This window comes from Carcharhinus amblyrhynchos, chromosome 26, assembly GCF_965287045.1.
Source record: "Carcharhinus amblyrhynchos chromosome 26, sCarAmb.v2.hapA, whole genome shotgun sequence".
In the NCBI taxonomy this organism is placed as follows: Eukaryota; Metazoa; Chordata; class Chondrichthyes; order Carcharhiniformes; family Carcharhinidae; genus Carcharhinus; species Carcharhinus amblyrhynchos.
In genome coordinates, this window is record NC_137349.1 from 22,233,119 (window position 1) to 22,258,904 (window position 25,786).

General features: G+C 42.0%; 1 protein-coding gene across 1 annotated transcript; it reads right to left on the minus strand.

The window, feature by feature from the left end:
* Positions 1–25,185, minus strand: mknk2b (MAPK interacting serine/threonine kinase 2b). Its single transcript, XM_080213154.1, has 14 exons — positions 25,091–25,185; positions 24,562–24,722; positions 23,976–24,063; positions 23,739–23,840; positions 22,941–23,038; positions 19,064–19,143; positions 18,588–18,661; positions 17,328–17,432; positions 16,625–16,680; positions 15,426–15,521; positions 8,217–8,411; positions 4,136–4,300; positions 3,965–4,008; positions 1–3,066 (listed from the first exon to the last, which is right to left on the minus strand). The coding sequence occupies exons 2-14, from the start codon at positions 24,610–24,612 to the stop codon at positions 2,817–2,819; spliced, it is 1,404 nt and encodes a 467-aa protein (XP_080069280.1). The 5' UTR covers positions 24,613–24,722; positions 25,091–25,185; the 3' UTR covers positions 1–2,816.
* Between the last annotated feature and the right edge of the window lie 601 nt (positions 25,186–25,786).

Consider the following 25,786-nt stretch of genomic DNA (forward strand, 5'->3'; position numbering starts at 1 on the left):
TTAAGTTCAAAGCATTTATTAAAATTTTTATAAAACAATACAAAAATCCTGGCAACAACAGTAAGAAGATTTAGAGTGAGCCTCATCAGTCACCTGGTGTGTAAAGTGCTTTCGCTTTGTGCCCCTTAGGAGCTAGCTAATATACCAACAGTGCTCGATTACGGCCTATGTTTAACTAAACCAAGCTGTGCTGCTGTCCAGCACAAGGTAGCATTCAAATGAGATGATGCAATGCATACAAAATTCAAGTAGTCTTAGTATAAGACAACAAGAACATATGTCTTATTCAGCAAACGTAATAAGAATGTACTTGACAATTTAAATTGGCTTCTTGTACTACCAGCTTTTCATTATAAAGTACCATACTGTTGCTGATAATACTGTTTGAGTAGAGTTGGATTGGGCAATGGAACCAGTGAACTTGCATTAAATGGACACAGAATTGTTAAAAATGTAATTGGTGAGGTTTGACCCCAGTATAAATTACATGCACTAATTCACCCTCCCCACCTTCAGAGCAAAATCATGTTTGTTGAAGGTTTCCAAGATTCATCCCTCAACCAAAATTATTTGCTGCCGGGTAGGCAATTTGCAAGGTGTGAACTCCCAGCCTATCCTGGGGGCAATTTTGGAGTCAGAGAGTCATTCACTTCAGCAAAGTTGGCTCCCATGCAATATTTCTGCACAGATATCACCCAAACTTGGAAGGTAAACGTGCAACTACAAGATCAGTGAAGTTACAGCTAAAAGATGAATTCAATACACAAGCCACTTTACAGTAGAATCGGATGTCAACAGAAAGTACAGTCAGAACATTCACCCATCAGGAAATGCTTAGTTTCTATGGCTCTGTGACTTTTGAAGTATACCCTGAAACATTTGATTTCATTCCTCACCTCTGCCCTGCCACCTCCCACTCCCCACCCCCCCCCGCAAACCACAGGTATCAGTATCCTTGTTCAATTCCATTGCCAAGTTGCCCTCTGCACCTTATTCATACATGAACCATGACCGCGAATGCTTTATCGCAAGATATTACTGCCAAACTTATTCCTGCCCTCAACAAGAACTCATGCATTTTCGAGCTATGTACTGATCGGAACAGGAAACCCCTGCAGCAGCCAGTAGCTAACTGCATCTTGTTGGGTTGGTCACGAGACTAATTTAGCAAAGCCTGAGAACCAAACTTGTAATTTTCCTGGTCTGCACAACAAAAAAAAATTTCTTTTTTTAAACCTCAGCCTCAGTGGGAGCCACTTAAAAAAAATGACCAGATCATTTTAACTCATTACATTCCAAATACATTGTGCACGAATACAAAAACGTCACACGAGAGATGGCAGTGAATTGCTGTACGTTCCTCTGTGGTGGAACTAGTAACCCGATTCACAATTCAGCGGCCATTTATGCAAGTTCAATTTAAACAGCTCACCAAAGGTACAGCGTATCTTAAATGTCAAGCACAGACATCCCTGTAGCAGTTGGCACTTGTCCAACCACAGAGAGCAGTGGAGCATACAGGAACTGTGGTGCTGTTGCCATGCCCCCTCACACAGCAATGCAGCGTGCACTCATTTCGTTGAATATTTCGAAATGGGTTTCAAAATGTCTGCATCAGTTGTGCGCTCTACGTCAGCAATACAGTGAAAAGCTTAACATATACATTCAATGGCTTTGACCACAACCACCACATTAACACAAAAGGCCAGGCCTAACCTGCCTACATTACATAAACATGGATAGCACCCACTTTTCAAAGCTTCAAAATCAGAATGTGGCACTTTCAGACTCCATCCATACACATTTTAAAACAAGAGACGTAAACACTTTTTTCAAAGAAAACTTTCGGAAGATTTCACGCAATCTTAGAGAAAGACTACTCGTATTTTTGTATCTGGAATGCCTTTTTCTCAGTCAAGTTCTTGTTCTTCTTCCCCCACCCAGCCATCATATTTGTCATCTTTCCTGAACTAATGAAGTCCTGCTACAGATTTCTCCCCCCCTCCCACCCCCCGAAAGACTCAAAATAAATGTAGAATATACTTACATTTATGAACATGGCAGAAATTAAGGAAACATTTCTAGGACATGCTGGTCAGAGTGGGTGAGATTTAAAAAAAAGTCACATTGATATCAGAGGAAAACTGTACAACTAGAGTTTGTTTAAAAAAAACAACTGAATATACAAAATCTCTCTCTCTGTCCTCTCAAAAATCTGGTATGCAAAAAGTAGCCCTGATTTTTTATTTTAATATACTGGAGACAGGTCTGCATCTATCTGAAAAATGCAAAGTAAATTGTTGCTTTTTAAAGTGGGTCTTTTTGCCACTGGCTTCCAAAAGGCAGCTCCTCTGCAGCCAATGACAATCCCCACGCAAGCCTGCCAAAATGCACTTGGGCAGTGAGCAGGAAGACCTTCTGGGAGAAATAAAGAGAACCTGGGAGGTTTCTATCGTGTGGAGATGCTGCCGCACTTCAGAACCAGTGGCCCAAACCGGCACCAGTACAAAAAGCAGCTGAAAACTAAACTACAAGTTGTCATGAAGGTGATCACAGTACAAAATAAGTTTAAACCTGCTCTTAAAAACATTCCTTTGGTAAAGAGACTAAAAGTCGTTGTTTAAATTTTTTTTTTGCCCTTTCTCAAGTCATCAGACTCTTAGTATCTCAGATTTGCATACTTATCCCATGCAGGTTTCAAATGCTGTAAACAGTTCTTTCTTATGTGAAGCAGTATTGTAACATCGCCAGACTTGGAAGCCAGCCAACAGAAGGTTCTGGGTTTCGTTGCTATGTGCTCGAGGGAAGAAATGACGTCACGCACAATTGTCGACCAGGACTAAGGGTGGCAACAACTGCTGATTGGCTGCTTTGATTGCACTTGTCATCTGCCTCCGTTTGGCCAATTTAGATTCTGAGGGTGGAGACAGTCGCATGGAACATGAGGTAGCTTTGATGAGGATTGGCTGATTCTCCTCGTCCTGATTTTCTTCATGCTGAGTCAGCTGCCTGTTAACTGCGATTGCTTCAGCTGCAAAGAATGTGAGATCTTTGGCACTGCTGTTCCTGAGGGACAGGACAGAACAAAGAGTCAACACACAGCTTTAACCAAAGCACAACACACAATAACAGGCTCCAAATCCCAAATGCCTCAGTTTTTTTTTGCTGCTAGCTAATCCATTCACAACCCTTTGTTTTCAGTGGCTTTAGTTTCCAAGCCCCAGTCCCTTTCCCAAACAATTTTGCAATTTTAAATTGTGCAACAGTCAATCAAAATATATTTGAAAAGCTCGGTTACATTTTTGAATCATTCAGCAAAATGGTTTCATTAAAGTATCAAGATCAACCTGACCACTACTGACCAAGATTGTTTGCATTTTGCAGCAAGGAAAAGATTGACTATTTTGGGTTGAGTTTCATTTCTTTTGGAATGACTCCCAAATTGCACAACTAACAATGTAGCTGCTTGTTTTTGCCTTGTCGATAGAAGTAGACTCGAGTCTGCCCCTTTGCGGCTTTAGGGCAACACAGTGGCGCAGTGGTTAGCACTGCTGCCTCAGTACCAGGGACCCAGGTTCAATTCCAGCCTTGCTTGACTGTCCACGGGGTATGCACAATGTCTGCATGGATTTCGTCTGGGTGCTCCAGTTCCCTCCCACGGGCTAAAGATGTGCCATTTAGGTGGATTGGCCATGCTAAACTGCACTTTATTGTTCAAAGATGTGTACTTCAGATGGATTAGCCATGGTAAATGTGTGGGTTTACAGGGATAGGGTGGGGGGAAAAAAAGAGCCTGGGTAAGATACTGTGTCAAAATCAAGTGGCCTCCTGCGCACCTGTAGGGATTCTGTGATTCCTGTTGATGTCGGCAGACATAAAACTCCCCCTCAAAAGTCCTATTTTGGAAACACTTTGCTGCGATTAAACAACACACTCGAGATCAAGAAAATATTTGTAGACTTACCTCTGGAGAAGGCGCGGTGTTGGAAGGGTATTCTCTGGTGCATGCTAAAAGCAAAGAGGACAGAATAATCAATGCATGTAGAGTATTTCAGGAAAAACAGCAGTTGCAAGATGCAGCACTTAAATAAGCCCACTTGGATCTTTACAAATCTCGACTTGTGATGTAACATACCCCTTGCACCCATGGGTGCTCCAGCACTTGTGCTGCACTCAGCCTCTTCTTGGCATCTCTGACTAAGAGTTTTGTGATGAGATCCTTCGCGCCAAAAGAGATGTGAGCCCAGTCTTTGTCAGGGAACTCATACTTTCCTTCTTGAATGCTTTGAAATAGGTTATTCTGGAAATAGAAGGTATCAAAATTCTGTGTCAATATACAACTGGTCATTTAATTATGAGATCACTATTACAGTTTCTGCATAGAATCCGAACACCAAAATAAGCCATTCAGCCCATAGTGGTATTTACTTTCTACATGATTAAGAGTAATTTTCATGTGGTGGTGAAGGTGTTACATTTCATTCAGGGAGTAAGAGCTGCTATGGTAACATTTACATAGTCTGGGGCAATGCACCGTGATGGTAGAGATGTCAGTGATCTTTCTATCACATGACTAACCAGGAATCTCTTGCTTTTACCATCTGCCACCAGTGGAAGGATGTGCTGGCCCTGGAAAAGATCCAGAGAAGGTTCACAAGAATGATCCCTGGAATGAAGAGCTTGTAGTACGAGGAAAGGGTGAAGACTCTGGCTCTGTACTCGGAGTTTAGAAGGATGAGGGGGTATCTTATTGAAACTTACAGGATACTGCAAGGCCTGGATAGAGTGGACATGGAGAGGATGTTTCCACTAGTAGGAAAAACTAAGACCAGAGGGCACAATCTCAGGCTAAAGGGATGAGCCTTTAAAATAGGGATGAGGAGGAATTTCTTCAGCCAAAGAGTAGGGAATCTGTGGAACTCTTTGCTGCAGAAGGCTGTGGAGGCCAGGTCATTGGGTGTCTTTAAGATAGAGATGGATAGGTTCTCGATTAATAAGGGGATCGGGGTAATGGGGAAAAGGCAGGAGAATGGGGATAAGAAAGCTATCAGCCATGATTAATGGCAGAGCAAACTTGATGGGCTGAGTGGCCTAATTCTGCTCTTACGTCTTATGGTCTCAAGGAAGGGCTTACAAGTTAATGCTCAACCTGTCTGACCACATTATGGATGTACCTTCCTTGGGCATCAAGTTCTGGTCTAGACTCAAACCCAGAGCTTCTAGCTTAGGGGCAGGAATGCGATCCACCGCATCACAAGACCGCACCATAATTAAATATACCAACCATAAATACATGGGCTTTTATTCCCCTTATTTTGAAGTGTTGATAACAGCAGTGCAGTCCATGGCTTCCAACCCTCCTTGCTCTGTTTCAAATCATTCACATCATGTATCTGTGCCCCTCTTTCAGTCCCTCAATGACTGGAAATGGCCTATTTCTGGTTACTGATCCTCCCAACACATTATTTTTAAAAAAAGGCCCCAATCACTTCTGTGACCTCCTCTGTCCAAACGAAAGCATAGAAAGGAAATTAACTTCACGGCAACTCAAACCTTAATTTGGTGCAAATCCATCCCTAAGAGGTAAGCATGCCTCCCCACTCAGCTTTTAACAATGACCAAACTAGATTAAGTGTTAAATTGCTTTTTTAAAAAAAATTATATTCTGCTATTCAGTCAGATCGTGGTTAATCATTCCAATCTAATACAACAATGTACCGTTAGTCCTGAATTTCAAAGTTTCTTTGCCTTAAAAGGATAAACACACATTTCTCAAACATTTTTTTCCCCCTACATTCAGCCCTTCTGGTAGCTGTTTACAGAATGCCCTCAAGGAGCTAAGAAAGTCCCTCCAGGCAACAGACAGGAAGTAAAATCCAGTTTGCAGTGCTGTAATGAAAAGCCACCAATTTCCCTGCCCAGATTACTAAAGTGCCGGGGGGGTTACAACTCATTTGTCATCTTGTTGAGGCACTAACCCAACAAGATCCTTTCCACTGGAAGTTCAAACAGAGCCAAACTAGCTATGACTGATAAAGGAAAAGTTACCCCGAAGTCGGACAAAGTTGTGACTGTTAAATACAAGCTGAAGTAGTTACATAACTGAAACCACTAGAAATGACTGAAAAAGAACTCTACAGCAGTTCTTCCCTAATCTTTTCCCCACTGGAAGGGCACGGGGGATAGAATCACATTTTTAAAAATATGATTCTCGATTCCTGCTAGGAATCAAGCCTCATGTATCAGCCATTTAGGCCATGCCCATCATTACACAATGTATTTAGAGAGGACTAGCCGCTGTTAACATTCGGTCGCAGTTTTGCTGCAGAGCTTACAACACCAGAATTTTGTCTCGTGATCCAAAGAGATTCCCAGTTTGCAAATCCCTGCCCTTCAGAATAAGATTGGTAAAAGGCCACATGCCATAGCTGACAAATTGTAAAACAATTCTTAGCCAGTTTAGTCCAGTTAGTGACTCATGCATGTTTGAGACGATTGGCGAGTGCAAGATGGCAGCATAGAGTGAAAGCACTACCATGGCAGACTGACAATGAGCACAGAGGCCTGGAGACTGCGCTGCTGTACATGACTGAGAGCGCTCTGCTTTGCTCCACAGAAGGTGGGGGATGCTGTATTTCATATAGGATCAGTTGTCGGTGGTGTGCATGCATGCAGTTTGGCCACACACTGTCTTGGACTGCTGAACACAAGGTGGAAGCAAAAATTACATCTGCTACTCTACATTTCTAATGGTGTAGGATTTCATTTTCAAAGCCAGATATTCATAGCAACATGAATTTTGTGAAACCAATTCAGAAAGTGATTATGTAACACTGGCTCTGGTCTCAGTTACGTGCCCCAAAACGTATCAAGTGGTGGATTCCAAAGTATCCTATCCAACTTTACAACATTCCTGTCTGGGCAGGTCACAACTACGGATGGGGAACATCCAACTTAGGTTGAAACACAAAAAATTGATGGCCTACACAGACATGGAGGTCTGTGCAGCCACACAAGTACTTACAACAGCAAAACTGCAAAAGCAGAATGAAAAATAGCCACTTGTCTTTGATCCCTGGGTTTACCAAAACTAGGAGCTCAGCACAAAGACAGATACTGTCGTTATTTTTGGCCTCACAGACCAAATCAGAAAGGATGATTCTGCAGCAATAGATCATGATGGAAATTAGCTGAAGATATAACTATGCCCAGCTGTGATGTCTCCAGATAAATACCCTAACAGTGATGGTTCATGCATGGAAAATGGCCAATTGGTTGATATCTATCCAATGTCTCAAATATTCAGTCTAATGAAGAACCTGAAATTTCTATGGCAGCCTCCTTAAACCCCACCATACACTCTTCAGTGTCAGTGGCAAGGCACAATCTCCCAAGCCACTGTCTCAGCTTTAACCTAAACCATTTGCAGCTTCCATGTCCAATTCAACACTATTACAAGTTCCTGTTCTCAAACTCTTCTTTTCAAGAGACAGCCAATTTCCCCCTCCCGAACATCCAAACCTCCAACCTTAGCTCAGCCCATCTACCAGGGAAATGAACACTTACGGAGTTTATGTTCAGGCTCTTGTGCCCCAAAACACCATCCTTCCCAATATTCCATCCTGTCTGCCACTGAATCATTATGCATCATTAAATGTCAGCTTTTTTGGTGCAGCTTAGGGATCCCAGTGCCCATGAGCTATACCCCAGCAGGCTTGTCTTTAGGCATGCTGACTTAGTGGTTAGCACTGATGCCTCAGTCCAGGGACCAGGATTCAATCTGGCTTGGGTCACTGTCTGCACCAGTTTCCTCCCACAGTCAGAAAGATGTGCTGGTTAGATGCATTTGACATGCTGAATTCTCCCTCAGTGTACCCAAACAGATGCTGGAGTGTGGCGATTTTCACAGTAACTTCATTGCAGTGCTGACGTAAACTTACATGTGACACTAATAAACAAACTTCAAGGGACAAAAATATATATTTCACTCAACCCAAAAAAAGTAGCACAAGAACAGTATCTATTAACCTCAGGACACACACAAGCACACTGGCGTAAGTATTTTAATGGAGGCGTTGGATAAAGTTCCAGATTGCCACTGAGATCACCTAATTCTGGCTTCCATGTTGGCATCGAATGCTCATCACCCATTTGCAACCCACTGGGGGCGGAAGAAATACTTTTGAATTGGGGGAAGAAAGAAGTAGGTTACTCACCTGACAGGAAAGGCAGGCCTCCCCTCGGTCCCAACCACAGTCAGTACCACAGTTTCCTACGAAAGGCGGATATCCGCTGAGCATGATGTACAATATAACACCCAAGCTCCAGAGGTCACAACGCTTATCGTAAATTGTAGCCTCTTCATTAAATGCCTCCACAACTTCTGGTGCCATGTACTCTGCAGACCCACACTAAAAATACAAAAAATTCACAGTAATTAGTAAGTAATTCACCATTGTCCTTGGTGCTAAAATGCCATCTTACTTCAATTTGAAAGATTTCACATTTAGATAACAATCTGTTTTTGGTGGGAAACAATAGTAAGAGTAAATTTTTTTTCAGGACGGCGCATCGCTGTCAATTCTTTTGCCAATGTTTGTCTCGCCCCATTGTACTAGCATTAACTTTATACATCATTCAACACAGGCCTGCCCGAGAGAAAGCAAATTCTAAATTACAGTCCCGTTTCATTCCCATTTATATCTTTATTGTTTGTTATTCTCTCCAACTGTATCATTCCCTGAGCTGAAGCCAAAAAAAAAGCATCCAGGGTCTCTGCCTACACTACCGGAATACATGAGAAATTTGGAAGATGGTGAATCTGCAGATCTCCCTTCTTGAGCATTCCCTCCTCTCTATGCACATCTCTTTGGGGAGGTGATGGTGCAGTGGTATGGTCACAAACTAACATTGATGACCCAGATTCAAATCCCACCATGGCAGGTGCCGAAACTTGAATGCAATAAAACTTTTGGAATTAAAAGTCTGATGATGACAATGAAATCATTGGCAACTGTTGTAAAACTCATCTGGTTCACCAATATCCTGCAAGAAGGAAAACTGCCACCCTTTGATTTGATTTATTGTCACATGTATTAGCACACAGTGAAAAGTATTGTTTCTTGCGCACTCTACGGACAAAGCATAGCATATACAAAAGAAGGAAATGAGAGAGTGCACAATGTAGTGCTAGTCATAGGTAAGGTGTAGAGAAAGATCAACTTAAAGAAAGAGGGAGTTCCGTTCATAAGTCTTACAGCAATAGGGAAGAAGCTGTCCTTGTGTTGGTTGGTATGTGACCTCAGGTTTGTGTATCTTTTGCCCAACAGAAGAAAGTGGAAGGGTGAATGTCTGGGGTGCGTACGGTCCTTAATTATGCTGGCTGCCTAGTTGAGGCAGTGGGAAGTGTAGACAAAGTCAGAGTCAATGGATGGCAGGCTGGTTTGCGGCTTGGATTGGGCCGCATTCACCACCTTTCAGTTATCTGATTTGGCCTTCTTAGAAGCTTAGAAAAGTTACAGCACAGAAAAGGCCATTTGGCCTATTTTGTCAATGTTAGCCCAAAGACACCCAGGTGCCCTTTCTAATCCCAACACTAAGATCTGGCTTTAAGTCTGTAAGCTACAAAGAATTTAGGGATGATCAAGCCTCAAAATCAACCCCAGGGATGAGCAATGCAAGACATCTTAAAGTCTGGCAGGACTGGAAGATCCCACTGGCAGTCAATGGAGAACAGCTTCCACTGCAGGAAAACCTGGGGCTGGAAAATTCAGAGCTAAAGAGTGTGTTTCTTTAATTTTTTTCCTTTGGACACAGTATGAAAAAGGTTCTGACATTCAAATGAAGGTGTTTTTCATAGCAAGTTTAATGGGGAAGATTGGTGGGAAGGGGAATGCATGTTTGGCAGGCTAAATGGAACTGACAAATATATTTCCTGCTTCAAAACAATGATATCCGTGTGAAGTACAATTTCCAAGTGAGTGTAGCTTGCTATCCTTTCAGCAAGCTGCCGGGGACACATCCAATTAACCAGCTGCTTAACAATTCAGCCAACTGGATATCCCACAAGAGAAACAAGCTGCAAAACCAAGCTGGTCTTACAAGTCAGAATCAAATGATTCATATTGCTCAAAACTGATAAAGGATGAAAGCTTGTAGACTCTTGCACATCCCACGTATGCCCTTGCTTCTTTAAATATCCCTTTTGAGTAAAGTTTAATTTAACCTACAGAAAGAGGAAGAGAGCATGAGCAATTATATAGAACATCATCTATACTCAATTAGGCACCACAGAATTCAGTCCAAATGGTTTGTATACAAAATGTCAGTCTGAAACCACTATAACCCCAACGTTCTAAATTAGGTTTTAAAATCTGCAAGCTGTAAGCAAATGAAAGAGTGTTATACTGGGGATTCTAGTTAATATTCAGTGAGCAATGTTTAAAGTACGCAGTGAGCTATGTATATAGCAATAAACAGATGCTACAGATCAATGACAAAGATGATGCAACTCTGGCAACTTTTGCAACTTGCTCACTTGCTGTAACGGGACTTTCCGAACCTTGGAATTGGTCACACCACAACACCTGATACAGGCCACACCTACTTCAAACTAATTCACCCTTACAATAAACCAACCAAGCACCTAAGGGAATTTCACAGTGGGGAAGGGGGTGGGGTCTGGTTCAAGGGCCACAGACTCGAGCAGAGGTCCGTGAACTTTTTGTTCTCGGAATGCATATAACACTGGTACAGATAAAGTTTATTTATTATGTCATAATTAGGCTAACATTAACACTGCAATGAAGTTACTTTGAAAATCCCCTAGTTGCCACACTCTGGCGCATGTTGAACACTTGGTGTTTGATTACACCAAGGGAGAACTTAGCATGGCTAATGCACCGAACCAGCACATCTTTCCAGCTGTGGAAGGAAACCCACGCAGGCATGGGGAGAACATGCAGACTTCACAGACAGTGACCCAGGCCAGGAATCGAACCAATGTCCCTGGCAGCATAAGGCAAAAAAACTAACCCACTGGGCCATCTGCCCATTGATCATACCTACTGCCCAACTAGAGTTGCTTTGAAAATGATGAACCTCCAAAGTTTTATAAAGGTGTTGATGCTCCCAAACTGGTTGCAAGTTGGAAATTCCATGATATTAGCTGATTATATATATCCAAATCAGATGTATGACTTTGAAGCGATTGTGTTCCCCTGACATTCTGCTGGTAGTACAGGTCTTTGGTTTGAGAGGTGCTGACAAAGCAAGTTTGGTGAACTGCCATGGAGTATCCTGCAGATATATACTACAACCATCAGGCTAAGTATTAAATCCAGTGCAATGGCAACAATCAAGTGCACTGTGCTATTCTGGAGAATGACAGAACCATGAAGGCCCAGTGGTAAGTATTTGATTTCTAGGCCCTTGTTTCATTTCCAATCTCTCACTAGAGAGGAACTGACTCTCCAGCTGGTGAGGAACTGAAGCAGCCATCTGTTCTCTCACCACCCACTCTTAATACTCATGGAAAGCTGAATCTCAAGATTGCAAAGTGCACTCTGTATATCAGTGTCGTTGGACAAAAGAGTACCTTACTCGAATTGATGTAAAGTGTCCCAAAGGTGCCATATTGCTCAGATGATTGTTCAATAATAACTTGCATTTATATAGTACTTTCAACACGGTAAAGCATCATGAAGCTCTTCTTAGTGGTGTAAGAATAGTGGGACTTCAGGTGAAAACGTGGAAATATCAGCAAGATTGAGGGCTTCTAAACAAGGGTTGAAGGAGATGGAAGTGCAAACTCTGGGTTTAGGGAGGGTCTGGGAAAGAAGAGGACCTAATGGCAGACAGCACAGCTGACAATGGTGAAGCAAGGAGAATACACAAAGATCTAGTCAGAGGAACAGGCAGTTTGGCGGGGGGGGGGGGGGGGTGGGGGGGGGAAAATCGGCAAGAAGGGTGCAGAGATAGGAAAAGAAAGGAGCATACAGGGTTTTAAAAAGGATAGCATTTTAAAATTTGAGCCACTTTGAACGGGCATAAATCATTTTGACTGCAAGCTATTACATGAGAGAGTTGGCTCTTTACCAAACCCAACAGAACATAACCTGAATAAAGACTGGATAATATTAAGTCGAGTATCACATAGAAAACCGAAAATCGTATTCAATAAAGCAAAGAATAAAAGATATTAAAGCCTTTTGCTCAGACAGACCCAAGTCACTAAACAATTCCAAAAGCTACGCACGATGAAATGATTCAAAGCAGAAAAAGAACTGGCAAAAGAAAAATAATTACACATCCTATTATGGCGCTTCAGCTAAAAGAAACAAGTCCTTGGCGCAGGCGCTTAGCCCCTCCCCCCACCCACCCACCGTCGAGCTTGCCAGATCCATTTTGTGCAGACAGCTGAAGTGCCCTTTGCCCTTTCTCTGTGAAACGCCCTCATTTCCACCAATTGCATCAGATCTGCTGAGCTGGGTGGAACTTTCCTTCCTCACAGCAAAGCAACACATGATGAAATATAAGCACAACCTAGGCTAAACCCAAAGCCACTGCAGTTTACATCGATTTTGTGAGAGATCCGCTGGCCATTACGTCAAAGCTTTCTGGTCAAATAAGATTCTCACATCATTCATTCTCATTTTTCTCCCCGCTTTGAGCCTTTGTCAATATTTGAAAAAGCTAAAAGTCCAGCAATTATTTAAAACACAAGCGTTTTCAGGCTTATGATCCACACAAGGCCAGAAACTTCTGCCTACATTCCACTGCATGAAGTTTTTTTTTTGCAAAGTCCTTTCTCAGGAGGCATGGTTTCAATATCTGTGAGGCACAGCGATCTTGTGTGACATGCACAGAGTACAAAAATGAGCCACAAATCAAGATGCCAACTGTTTAAAAAAATGGTTGGACAAACAGTCCAATATGACAACATGCGTCTACAAAATAGAATTCAGGCCATTTTCAGATGAAGCCAAGATGATTCTCTTACCTTTAGTAATGCAATTTTAACTGGACTACAATAAAGTCTGCAATTGTATATCTGCTTTTATACATATGGAAATAGCTGAAAAAAAGGGGGAGCTGGGAGCACACACAATTTAAGTCTACTGTTTGTGTGGAGGATGAACACCAATGTGGGATGGGTCAGACGGTTGGTGTTCATGTTGTAATTCTATGCTTGATGGTTTCAAAACAACAACGGCTTTTGTTCACCGTGGTTGCTTCAACATGAGAGCAATATCAGGCCAAAAAAAAAATTGGTTGATCGATATCTTAAAATGCTTGCAGTCACTGCAGGAAAAGACCAGTTAAGCTCATCTGTTCTGGGGTTTATCCTTCGAGAAACTGATATTGTAACAAAATATGACATGAACAAACAACAAGAGACAAAACTGCACTGCCAGGTTACAGCAGCGAGAGAGAACATCGCAAATGCAAAAATGTGCACTCGCACAAAACATTGTTTTGAGCCCCCAATTCAAAATGCTTTTGCTGCAAGAGTTCAAACAGTAGAAGTACTTATATGCCCCAAATTACAAATATTTCTTGCTCATAAAGAAGCAATTTACCTGCTGTGGAGATCAGTAATACAACAGAAATCAAAGATAATGTTAAATTTGGGCTTCTAAGAAACTTGGTTATGGGATGTTGGGAATGTGCATAATTGCCAACATTCTTACTGATAATTTAATTACACGGCACAGTGCTACTTCAGTGCCAGGGCCCTGGGTTTGATTCCCAGCTTGGGTGACTGAGGAGTTTGCATGATCTGCCCGTGTCTGCATGGGTTTCCTCTTGGTGCTCCTGTCCCCTCCCACAGTCCGAAAGTCGTGCTGGCTAGGTGCTTTGGCCGGTAACTTCATTGCAGTGTAAGCCTACTTGTGACACTGATAAATAAACTTAAACTTATTACGATGTGCACCTATTTGTAGCTTGCCTAAACGCGCGCGCACACACACACACACACCATTTCAGAACCTCATTTCTATTAAGGTGCAAACCATTAGCCTGAAACCAATCTTTTAAGTAAATAAGCTCCAAAACTTACTGCCAGTATGCGAGTACTTGCTATCAATGGTTTTGCACCCGATTATATTTCGAACACTAATCTGAGGTGTATCCCTTCCTCCCACCACAGCTGCACTGAAAACACTTAGCCCATGATCCCAGAGATGTATTGGAAATCTTTCTAGGAAGGCATTTGTTGGCTAGAACATGCCGACCTTGAGTTTTTGTACTGTATCAAAACAGAACCTTGTGGCAACATGCAAACCATGGAAAGTTCATAAGTTCAGTGGAATTGAAAAACCAGGCGAATAGCTGACAAAGCCTGAGCGCAAAGAAAACTTGTAAACACCATCTGAAAACCTCCCAATATTCTAATTCAATTTCTGTTAACGCAAACCAAAAGGGCACATTCAAACATTAAGTTTAATGGCAAAAAGTGGCCCAAAACCAAAAGTAAATCTGAATTTGAGACTTAAAATCACAGGCTGCAACCTCTGGGCAGTCTCGATCTGTTCCACAGAGAGGTCCATAGCAAGTCAGGCCCCAACCCAGATTCCAAGTACCATTATAAACTTGCAGTAATATAATGAAGTAAAACTACTTTGTAACAAGCATTTGAGTTAGAATGGGTACACCCTTACTTAGCTTTATTAATCCACCTGGCTTAAGAAAACCAAACCCATTTCTAAATCATGAAACCTGTATGTTAAAAAAAATCAATCCGTGTTTAAACTGCACAAGATGGTTGCTTGCGGCTGGGATTTTCCAGTGCTGTTGAAAGTGAACAGAGTTTTGAGTGGAATGTCAAATTCTCCATTCTTGCTCGCAACTGGTCCCACCACAGACTAGATTGGAGAATCCTACCCAGTATCTTTCACTCACTCTCTCCCTACCTCCAAGAACCCAACCCAACCCCGCCAAAAAAATCCCAAATTAAAGCAGCCATCTGTAAAGGCCTGGATGACAGCTGCAACATCTGAGGATTTAAAAGCCCTGAATGATATCAGAGGTAACTTTAGGATCTGACTCCCAACGAGTTCACTACTTTTGTGCTCCATCACTTCCCTTTCCCTCCAATGGGCAAGTTTTATTAGTGCTTAGGTATATGAAAGCCTGGGGCTTAGGGAAAGAACAAAGATGAACAAGTGAATTTCTGGGCAGCATTGTATAATTAGGCTCCAGCAGTATCTTAAGGCTCACCAAGGCAAAAGAGAAGATAAATTAGTCAGCAAGCATCATAAGTGATGGTTTAAGGTGGTGGATTTCCTAGCAAATGGATGCCCAATGCATGATCAAGTTATCTGCGACAGAATCAGATTTTTTAATATGTAGATTTCAGAGCAATGTGGCAAGTGCAGGCTCTGAATGTAATCTATCCAACATTTCTAAATAAATCTGCTTCTTACCGGTGTCAGAAGTTCAGGGGTCGAGATGGGAGAGCAATCACCATTCAATTTTATCCCACTTCCTAAGTCAAAGTCACAGATCTTGACTGGAGAGAGCTAGAGGAATAAAAACAGTCACATTAACTGACAAGTGAATCACCAAATACACACAGTTCAGCTCAGGATTGATTAAGTAATTGTGCCTCATTCTTCTTTGAACGGCCAAAGTTAATGATTTAAAAATACTCTAGTCTAAACTTTGCCATTTTTTGGGCAAAGGGGTGGGGGGGTGATGTAGTAGTGAACTAGAGAGGTTAGGATTGCTCCCCAGTTACATGTTATATTCACTAATTAATAGTGCAACCATTGGCTTCAACACCCCTGTCTTTGCTATACAAGGTAAGGAATGGGAAAGATGGTGGAAAAAGACAGGGTTTCCATTCCCATCATTGTCTAGGCACTGTGCACATTGAGAAAGCGCTCTCTTCCTTGACTGGGCAGTGAACACTCAAGAGCTCACATTCAAATGAAGAGCGGACATCAAAAGACAGCCATCATCTTAAAAATCAGGGATAACATTTAGGGCAAATGGTGGAAAATTACAGGTTAGTACACGAACGGAATCAGTTCTATTCACCATTGCTGTTTCAAAAGGCGACCGACCAAAGGTTGGAAAATGAGATTAGAATAGATAAGTACTTGACAGCCAATGCAGACACAGGGCCAAAGGACCTCTGTGTTGTAAGACTCTAACAGACCAACCCACAATTTCGACTTTAAGTTTGTTTTATAATGCCCTAATAAGAGAGGTCTAGATAAACAGCTTCTTTATTGATGCTGACTGCACTGTTGGGTATTTCCAGCATTGCAGGTTTTCTATTTGGTTTAGATAAGTTTGTTATCTGTCTGCATCAGCCTTAGCAATGAAGTTAGTTCAGGAAAGGGGACAGTTTTGTGCAAACTTAAATAGACAATTACAAAGATGCAATGTCCAAGGAGAAGCAAGCGAGACTTTCACTAGGAAGTACTTAGAAACCATTTTGATAGCATATACTCCATCAATGTTCCTTTCCAGTTGGGTATTTTTTAAGTTTTTAAAGATGTAGTCAGGTGCGGCAACACACTTCTTGAAAAAAGCCAAGGTATTGATAGAGCCTCATTTGCTAATGCAGTTTTTGAAGTATTATTTCTAGTTCACAAACACTCAAAGCAGTGCCTACCTGTTCTGGGTTCTCGCATAGGATGTTCTCTGGTTTCAGGTCTCGGTGGGCCATGCCTGACAATCATAGAAATTCCATTTGTGAAATGAAATCATTCAGGTGCATTCTTAGTTCAGTACTATTGCTTAGAAATCGTTCGTGTGAAATGTGTATGTGGACACCACTTTGGAATCAAATAAATGCCTTTAACTAGGCAGATTCTAGTTTACTTCCACTTACTACTTTTTTAGCAACACTTCAAAACTGTTAAATAAATGACAAGTTCCAGGTTCAACGCCCAGTCTTTTGGTGGTAGTGGTGAAGAGAATGAGGGCATGGACATTGGCCTTAGTATTTGACTGAGTGGGTGGAAGGCAAGAGCAGGTTCCTACTACTGCTTATTATTCAGCAGCTCCTCAGACATTGGAGAATGGATTGAGTTTGGTTGTAATCCATTCACTGTCAGCCAACACTCTTTAGTTTTACATGTGCAGGATGGTTACTTGCATAATATGACATATATACCAACAAGAGCCCTACTTGAAAGTGGGGTGGAAGCAGGTGGCTTCAATGCTTTAACAGCAGAGGTCTAGTTAAAATGAATCCAAATGTCAGATGACCTTTTAATACTCAAAATGCCAGAAGTCTTCAGTGTCTACTATGCTGCCTTGTTCTATAGGGATTATAACTGTTACAACAAACAAGTTCACTACCAGTTCATTACCTTTATTATGAAGAAAATCCAGTGCACTTGCTATCTCATGGACAACAACACTGGCTTCCCGTTCATTGAAGTGCTTTCTTCTGTGGATGTGTGTTAATACAGAGCCTGAAAAGATAAAAACCAGTCAGGAGGTCCCACTTATCAGACAGTGTGAAATGGCAAACTGAAATGCGATGTCCAAAATGCAGACAGTAATACAGGCACCTTTCAAAAAGGGCCACTGGTAAACATACAGCTAGCCCACAATCTGTATCCACAATGGGCTACATTTACATGGATATATTCCAACAGTTCATAACTTATAAGATGCACAATGTTACCAACATGTCAAATGCTAACTTCTTCATATACCTCAATAAATCCATTATCCCCACCAAGAATGTGTGCTTGGATTTCCTATAAATGGATATTTTCTGCAGAAAGCACTTGCATTCAAACCAAGTTCTTCACCAATTTGATCAAACCCAAACCAGCTCTTGTGTAGAGGTTTTAAACTCAAGGTGATCAGATTTGTTTTAACCCCTTCTTATTATTCTATTTACTTTCTAGCACACTTATTTCTCAATAACTATATAAACAAAAGCATTTTTGATAATAGTAGCAGCTTCTTCCCTTGTACAGTTGAAGTTAGGGGGTCAGATAGCTCTGTTGGTAGCACAGCTGATGCAGAGCGATGCCAACAGCATGGGTTCAACTCTCATACCAGCTGAGGCTATTCATGAAGATCCGACATTCTCAACTTTGCCCCTCACCTGAGGTGTCACCATCCTCAGGTTAAATCACCACCAGTCAGCTCTCTTAAAAAAAAAAGTGGGGGGGGGGGGGGGGGGGTTGGTGGTGGGGGAAGAAGTAGCCTATGATCCTCTGTAACTTCAGCTTCTTTCATTTTTATAATAATTGAAGTTGCCATTCATAAGTTTATTGAATCCCTCCAGTGCAGAAAGAGGCCATTCAGTCCCGAGCCTGCACAATCTCACCCAGACCTTATCCCCGTAACCCAAGTATCTATTCTGCTAATCTCCCTAATGCTAAGGAGCAATTGAACATGCCAATTAACCTAACATGCACATCTTTGGGCAAGGGTTCCTCAAGAGTGACTTAGTATTTGCAAGAAGGCAAAAATGTCTGAAAATTTTAATGTAAATCATGGACAAAATGGAAAATATTTTAGAACATTGACAGGGTTATGTAACACAGCAACCAGTTGCCTTACGTTTACTGTCATCAAATATCCAGCATCCAATTAGTTAAGATTCTTACCTCCTTTCATTTTTTCAAAAACCAAGTAGAACTTGTCCTCATCTTCAAAGAATTCAATCAGTTCAAGAATGTTCCTAAGATAGATGATATAAATGGTTAGTTCTACAAATTGAGACAATAACGTAGCCAATCTAGAGCCAAAATGATCTACAGTATCTAATGTTCCAGATACATTTCAGGCATCCGCACATCACTTTGCAATGAATTTTGATACAATGCAGAGTTGCTGGCTCTTTTGAATGAAAATACAGGGAATGCGTTACAACAAGATCAAAGTGCACTGTTACAGAAATAATTGTACTGCTGATGCAGTATTTAAGCTTTGTTGAAACAAAGCCATTTCCTAGTCTTACATCGGGATTATCTATTTACAGCAATCACCTGATGGGCTAAAAACTATCCAGTCAGCAGACAGAGTGCTTGCACATTAAATATGTTGTGCATCTCTCAGGATTAACAGACAGTCATGTTTGTACCTGTGTCCCTGACATTGATAGAGCATTTCCACCTCGCGAAACACACGACTGCGACTGTGGCCTGGTCTCTTCTCAATAATCTGCAACGAGCAAACAAACCAGCTCTTCAGTATCCACAGCAGTCAAATCCCTTTGCAGTTTCGCGATATTGTGGCTGGATGATGCCTCATTTTACATTTTGAGCGTCCCAAAGCTAATGCTCTGAGCATTTGCCTGACTGTTCAAATTACTATGCAAATATTTCTACTCAAATATCTTTCCAATCCTAACAGGCTGGGCAAAGATAATAAGCAGATTCCATGAAACATGCACACACTTAGATGCAACTGTTTATTCCAGCCGCATAATACTTTAAAAAAAACATTTTTCTTACTTTCTCAATCACTCCCTTGCTGGATATTTACAAATACAGCTGGAAAACACATTATGCAAAAAAGAGATGGCAAACACTCCTACAGAGCTCTCCTACATTCTATTCCTTAGTGTCATTTCTTCTTAAAGATTAGGAATCACAGACTCCCGACAGTGCAGAAGGAGGCCATTCAACCCATCAAATCTGCACAATGCCACCTAGGCTTTATCCCCATAACCCCACATATTTACCCTGCTAATCCCTCTAACCTACGTATCCCAGGACACTAAGGGGCAATTTAGCATGGCCAATGTACCTAACCACAGGTCAGTCTCAATTAGGTAGTTTGACTACTCCTGGTTGAGCAAGGGTTAACCTCCTCAAAAAAAAAGCACTGTTGCCAATATTAAGCTCCACCCAGGGTCAAATGTTTTTGTACAGTTTGTACCACAAGCACCATAGAAAAAGGTGCAACCATTGCAGCTTTACCCTTCCCTCAAAGCAAGAATCAGAAAAAGGTGCAGACCAAAATAAAGAGAAAAATAAAACGCATCTGGCAAGATTGTGGAATTGAGAGGAGGAAGAGAGGAGAAAGTTCACACATGCCACCCAAATCACGCACGTCAAAATTTACTGCAGCCAGTTTTCTTTAAGACAAAGAAAAATTCTTTCTGCTTTTTTTTCCCCCCGCAAAATCCCTCCTAAATGCAAACCATTTGGCAAATTCGCCACACTAGGAATGCAATTCAGACAAAAGCTCTTTACAGATCACTGCAAGCTCAAATTAAAAACAGCTGCTTGGGAGGAAAGTTTGCAAACACCCAGGGCAGTGCTGCAGTGTCCCATCCCCCATTCCTTCCCCTCCTCCACTGCTGAAGGCTTTGTTTAGCTCTGAACACAATGCCCCCACTGCCAGCTGCACATAAACCAAAGTCTCTAGACCATCCCACTCTCCCCAATAAAGGCTGCTCAGATTACAAACAAAAAAACAGAAAAGTACTGCACCATTCACCGCCCACGGTTACCTCGTGAACCACCCCCTCCCCCAAAAGCCAAAAGGTCTAGAAGCTTCAGCACCCTTGATGACCAATTCTATATGGTTGTGGGGTGGGCGGGAAGCTGCTGATGGTGGGCTCCCAAAACATGAGCATTACACAGTAAACACACCCAAGTCTGCCTTGGTTTGTAACAGTTCCAAAAAAAATGCTTTTTCTGATCACCAGCTTTGCTGTCAAGAGTTATACTGGGATTGTAGAATAATGCCCAAGAATCACACCACTCCAAGGTACAACAGAGAAGGCAGTTCATGTTTCCAACCTCTGCAGCTCCAATACATGATGTGGAGATGCCGGCATTGGACTGGGGTGGGCACCGTAAGAAGTCTCACACCATCAGGTTAAAATCCAACAGGTTCGATTGGTAGCTCGAGCTTTCAGTGCGCTGTTCCTTCAACTGGTGAGTGAATGGCTGACTGCTGAAGGAGCAGCGCTCTGAAAGCCCGTAAACATTTAACCTGGTGTTGTAAGACTTCTTACTGAATACATATTGCCAGACTTGATAAGTATCCCAGCATTTTGCTGAGTGTTCCCAATTACAAGAATTTAGCCTTTCTCTGACACCTTTAGCTCTGCCTGCATAGTCTCAGTTTGTGAATTAAATATTTGTCCTTCCAAATAAGCAGCTACAGAAGCCATAATTTTTTTTTCATTCCGGCATCACTTTACAACGAGCTTCAGCAAAAACATGGAAATGTCATTTTGTGGGTAAACTGCCAAGTTCATAGCATGGTTTACAATGGACCTAGAGATTGGGAGCACTGCAATCAGACTAACAAAAAGCACATTTAGTGGTGTAGAATAAGTCTCGCCACACAAGGTTTGACCTCCTCCAAACTGGCAACCGTGAAGTATAGAAAGAAATAAAAGCAACAAACTAGGGCTGGAATGCTAACTGCAGTCACAACATTATCCAATTATTATTCTAACCACCAACACATGCAAGTCCAAGAATATAGACCACAAAAGACCACAAAGGGTGATCTAGCCAGTTCCACTTCAAGATATTTCTCATACCCCTGCTCCAATTATTCACCAGCTTCAATACGCCGATTCTGCCAAGTGAACTGGCTGTCTGGGGCCATTCCAAGCCACTTTAGTACAGTGGCAACAGTGTACCATCGCACCTAACAGCGCCAGGGATCCAGATTCAATTCCTGCCGTGGGTCACTGTCTGTTTGCACTTTCTCGCCATGTCTGTGTGGCTTCCTTCCAGGTGTTCCAGTTCCTCCCCCACAAAGATATGCAGGTTAGGTTAATTAGTCATACTAAATTGATCCTAGCGTCAGGGGGATTAGCAGGGTAAGTACAGAGGCTGTTAAGGGAATAGGGCCTGGATGGGATTGTGGTCAGTACACACTCAATGGGCCGAATGGCCTTTTCTGTAACGTAGGAATTCTATGATTCTGAACCTACGTGAATCCAACAGTCCAAAGATATGCAGGGTTATATGGATTAGCTATGCTAAACTGCCCCTTAGTGTCCAAAGGTGTATAGGTTAGTTTGGTTGGCCATGTGCAGGGGATAGGATGGGGAGTGGGCCATGGTAGAATGCTCTTTCAGATGGTCGGTGCTGACTTAATGGGCTGAATGGTCTCCTTCTGCACCAGAGGGATTCTAGGAGGCTGTGCCCCTAGATGTAGAATTCAGGGCAATGTTAAAGCATTTGGATTTGGAGGGCAGCACAGTGGCATAGCGGTTAGCACTACTATCTCTCAGCACTAGAGTCCCAGGTTTGATTCTCAGCTTGGGTCACTATTTTTGTGGAGTTTGTACATTCTCCCCATGTCTGTGTGGGTTTCCCCCAGATCTCTGATCTTCTGTCAGTCTGAAAGATGTCTGGTTAGGTGCATTGACCTGAACAGGCACTGGAGTGTGGCGACTAGGGGTATTTCACAGTAGCTTCATTGTAGTGTTAATGCCTTACTTGTGACTAACAAATAAATAAAGATATTAACAATTCAAATAAGTTTAAGATCAGCTGAGCCCTCTCTAGTATCACCATTTACAAGCTGTCAATTTAAGTGTTCTTAAAGACATCCACTTGTGTGGAGGACACAATACAATAAACTCCAGGTGGGTGCAGATTCAGTTCCTGAAATTTGCACTTAGATTTACGATAACCTCAACCAATCCCATTGTGCAAAGAATCAAAGGTCACCTGCAAAGATCTGTTATATTCAACTCACCTTTGCACTGAAATATCTAAAGATCACAACTTTAAAAACTTAAGTCACATTTGAATAAATTTTTCTGATACCTCCAGTTTAATCATGGCCAGCCACTGGCTGTTCTCTCATTCTAATGGTTAAGAACAGAGGAAGGCAAAGCAACTGAAATTTCTAATCGGACAGGACAGGAAAAATTCCAAGGTAGCACTGTCCAATGTAACTGCACCCATAAGCTCTTGCTAACTGTCCAATCATCAGCTGCAAGCTACATTTCAAATAATATAACGTGTTTCATTTACCTTCACAGCATATTCTTTGTTGGTGATTAGATTTCCACAGGTCTGTACTCTGGCAAATGATCCCTCTCCCAACATCTCTCCATTCAGTTTGTAAACATCTGCAAAAAAACAACGGTTCATAGCACAGTTGGCACCATCCTTCATTTAAAGCAATCTCTGAAAGCAAAGCCACTCACAATAAAGAGCAAAACGTAGGAATGATTACAGTTTTCTGAGCTCAAAACACATAACAGTTGTATTCAAGTTTGGCATGAAGAAAAGTCACACGGACTCTAAACCTTAACCTGGTTTCTCTCTCCACAGATGCTGCCAGACCTGCTGAGTCTTTCCAGTATCTGGAGCATTTTGCTTTTATTACATATAAAACCAACCCTACTGAAAACTGACAATGTCAGCACGTATACATAAAGCATTCGTATAATTTTGAGGACAATCATTACATTCCGTTGTTCAGATGCTTACAATTTGCTAAGTGTAATTTCTTGCAAAACAATTCCCTGCACCTTAAATCTTCATTTCAGGGATGTATCTAAAGGAATCCTAATCCAATTCAGGTTGGCTTTTGGTTTAGGGATTGCTGTTTGTAACAGCTGCATTTCTGACCAATTAGTGTCATCTTGAACCACTTCCTGCTCACGTTTTTCAGTATTAGGACATAAATGTGCATCTACTTATAAACAGAGGACGAAAGAAAAATCAAAAGTTTTGCTCTTGGACACAGTTCTGCAATTCAGTCTGCAATTACATAATCCAGCCTGAAACGGATCACGTCATTCAAGGCAACACCAAGAGATTTACCTTCGAATTTGCCACTGAAACTGTCTGTGGCCCGACACCTTTTCTTCTTCTTATTCCGCTTTTTGGCATCTGGGATGTCAATGGGCAGACTCGAGGGCATGTCTACAATAAAAAGGAGAATATTTTTCATTTCTGATGTCAAACTTACATGATAATGGAAAATTACATTCTGCTACAACTTCAACTGTTATCATGCAACACAATATTAAAAAAAGGTAACACTGAGTGATAACCCACCAGGTCTAGCTGGACAGTCAAAATTAAACACCTTCTCAATATGAGATGGTCCAGTGTCATCACAATAATCATCAAAAGGAGACTGCCCCTACAAAACAAAAGACAACAATTAATCAGATAGCCAACAAAATGAAGGCTAATTGATACAGAACCTGAGGGGCTTCCGTGATGCATTACTTACTGTAATATTTTCTATACAGCTTTTTTTTACTTATGCAAGAGACTCGCACTGTAATAGAGACCGCCTACTAGATTCTTTCACCAGCCTGCTCACAAAATGGAGCCGTTTCCCAAATCCCCCCCCAAAAAAATACCTTTCATTCAGCCGGTATTTCAGAAAAATAACATGCCAAGTAATCACTGAAGTAGCTGGAATAGGTAAAAGGCTCCCCGATTAGTTTCAATGGTCAATTTCACGACATTGCGGTCGCGTTTACACTTTTGTTTTTAAATGCCTGGATATTAAATCGCTGCTTGCATTTAAATTGCACGGACAAAATGCATTTTTTTTTGCTGTCCCGATTAAGCTTCTTAAGAGGTGAGGGACGAGGAAGGGAGAGAGACTGCGGCAAATAAATGGCTTTACCTTGAATGAGCGGTGGAAACCTTTCAATTCTGCAACCTTGTTCTGAACCATTTTCCTTCACAGTGCTGGTAGCAACAACAAAAAAAAATCCACAAAACAAGCCTCAGATATGAAGAGATTCCTTTAAGATTGGAGCCCGCTATTGTCTCAGTGTATATGGCCTGCAATTGAACGGAGAAATATGTTACACGCCGGAGCCATTGAATCGATACATATCCCACCCCCGACACATCGGTTACATTTAGGAAATAGGTTTTCCTGCACCTCGCTAACACCAAGATTTCTTTCACATCTTTGCCAAGACAAGCAACAACTTGCAAAAATATCTCCTTACACACCCAACACGTCTTAAAGCTGCAACAGCAAAAAAAAACTAAACTCAAAAGAAAAATAAATTAAAGGCTGAAATATATTTGAGCTTTGAGCCAGTGGTTGTAAAACATTCCCTTGTCCGGGTTGGGGGGGGGGGGTCTGTTTTGTTTTTGCATTTGTTTCCCCCCCCCAACTACATGTATACACAATAACTTACCCGCACAACACTCCTTCACTAGCCAGCCAGCAGCCTAGTGCTAATCTACAAGAGCTTGCTTGAGCTCTCGCAGTTTTATAACCTCCCACTCTGTAAACATAAACGCAGCCTCAGTGTGGATTCGCCTACGTGCAAAAACGATCAGACGTGCAACAAGAGCTCAGGACAGTCTGTTCGACTGTTTTCGTCCCGACCCACCCCCTATTCGCCAGAACCACTCGCGCCCTCCCACCTCCCCTGCATTTCTAATTCATTTCTGACCTCATTGTCTGTCTCAACCCTGCTCCCAGGTTGCATCATATACTCTCGGTCTTCTGGGAGATGTAGTTTCACTTACTTTCTCCTTTTCGTTTCTGAGCTGTTCTGCCTGATCCCGTTTATCAAAAGTGAACCAAGTGGTTCTTTTAGAAAGTTTATTTATCTATTAGTGACACAAGTGGGCTTACATTAACACTGCAGTAAAGTTAGTGTGAAACCCTACCCCGCCCCCACCGTCGCCACACTCTGGTGCCTTTTCAGGTACTCTGAGGGAGAATTTAGCATGACCAATGCACCTAACCAGCAGTTTCAGACTCTGGGAGGAAGCCAGACCACCCAGAGGAAATCCACACAGACCATAGCATCCTACAGCGCATAAGGAGGCCGTTTGGCACATCAAGTCAGCACCAACCACAATCCCACCCAGGCCCTATTCCC

Excerpts from the sequence above, each read along its gene's own strand:
- mknk2b (XM_080213154.1), bottom strand. The coding sequence starts at position 24,612 with ATGGTTCAGAACAAGGTTGCAGAATTGAAAGGTTTCCACCGCTCATTC. Across the intron at positions 15,522-16,624 it reads TATGCGAGAACCCAGAACAG|CTCTCTCCAGTCAAGATCTG; the intron begins GTAGGCACTGCT and ends TTATTCCTCTAG. Across the intron at positions 4,301-8,216 it reads AGGCCTGCCTTTCCTGTCAG|AATAACCTATTTCAAAGCAT; the intron begins GTGAGTAACCTA and ends TTCTATTTCCAG.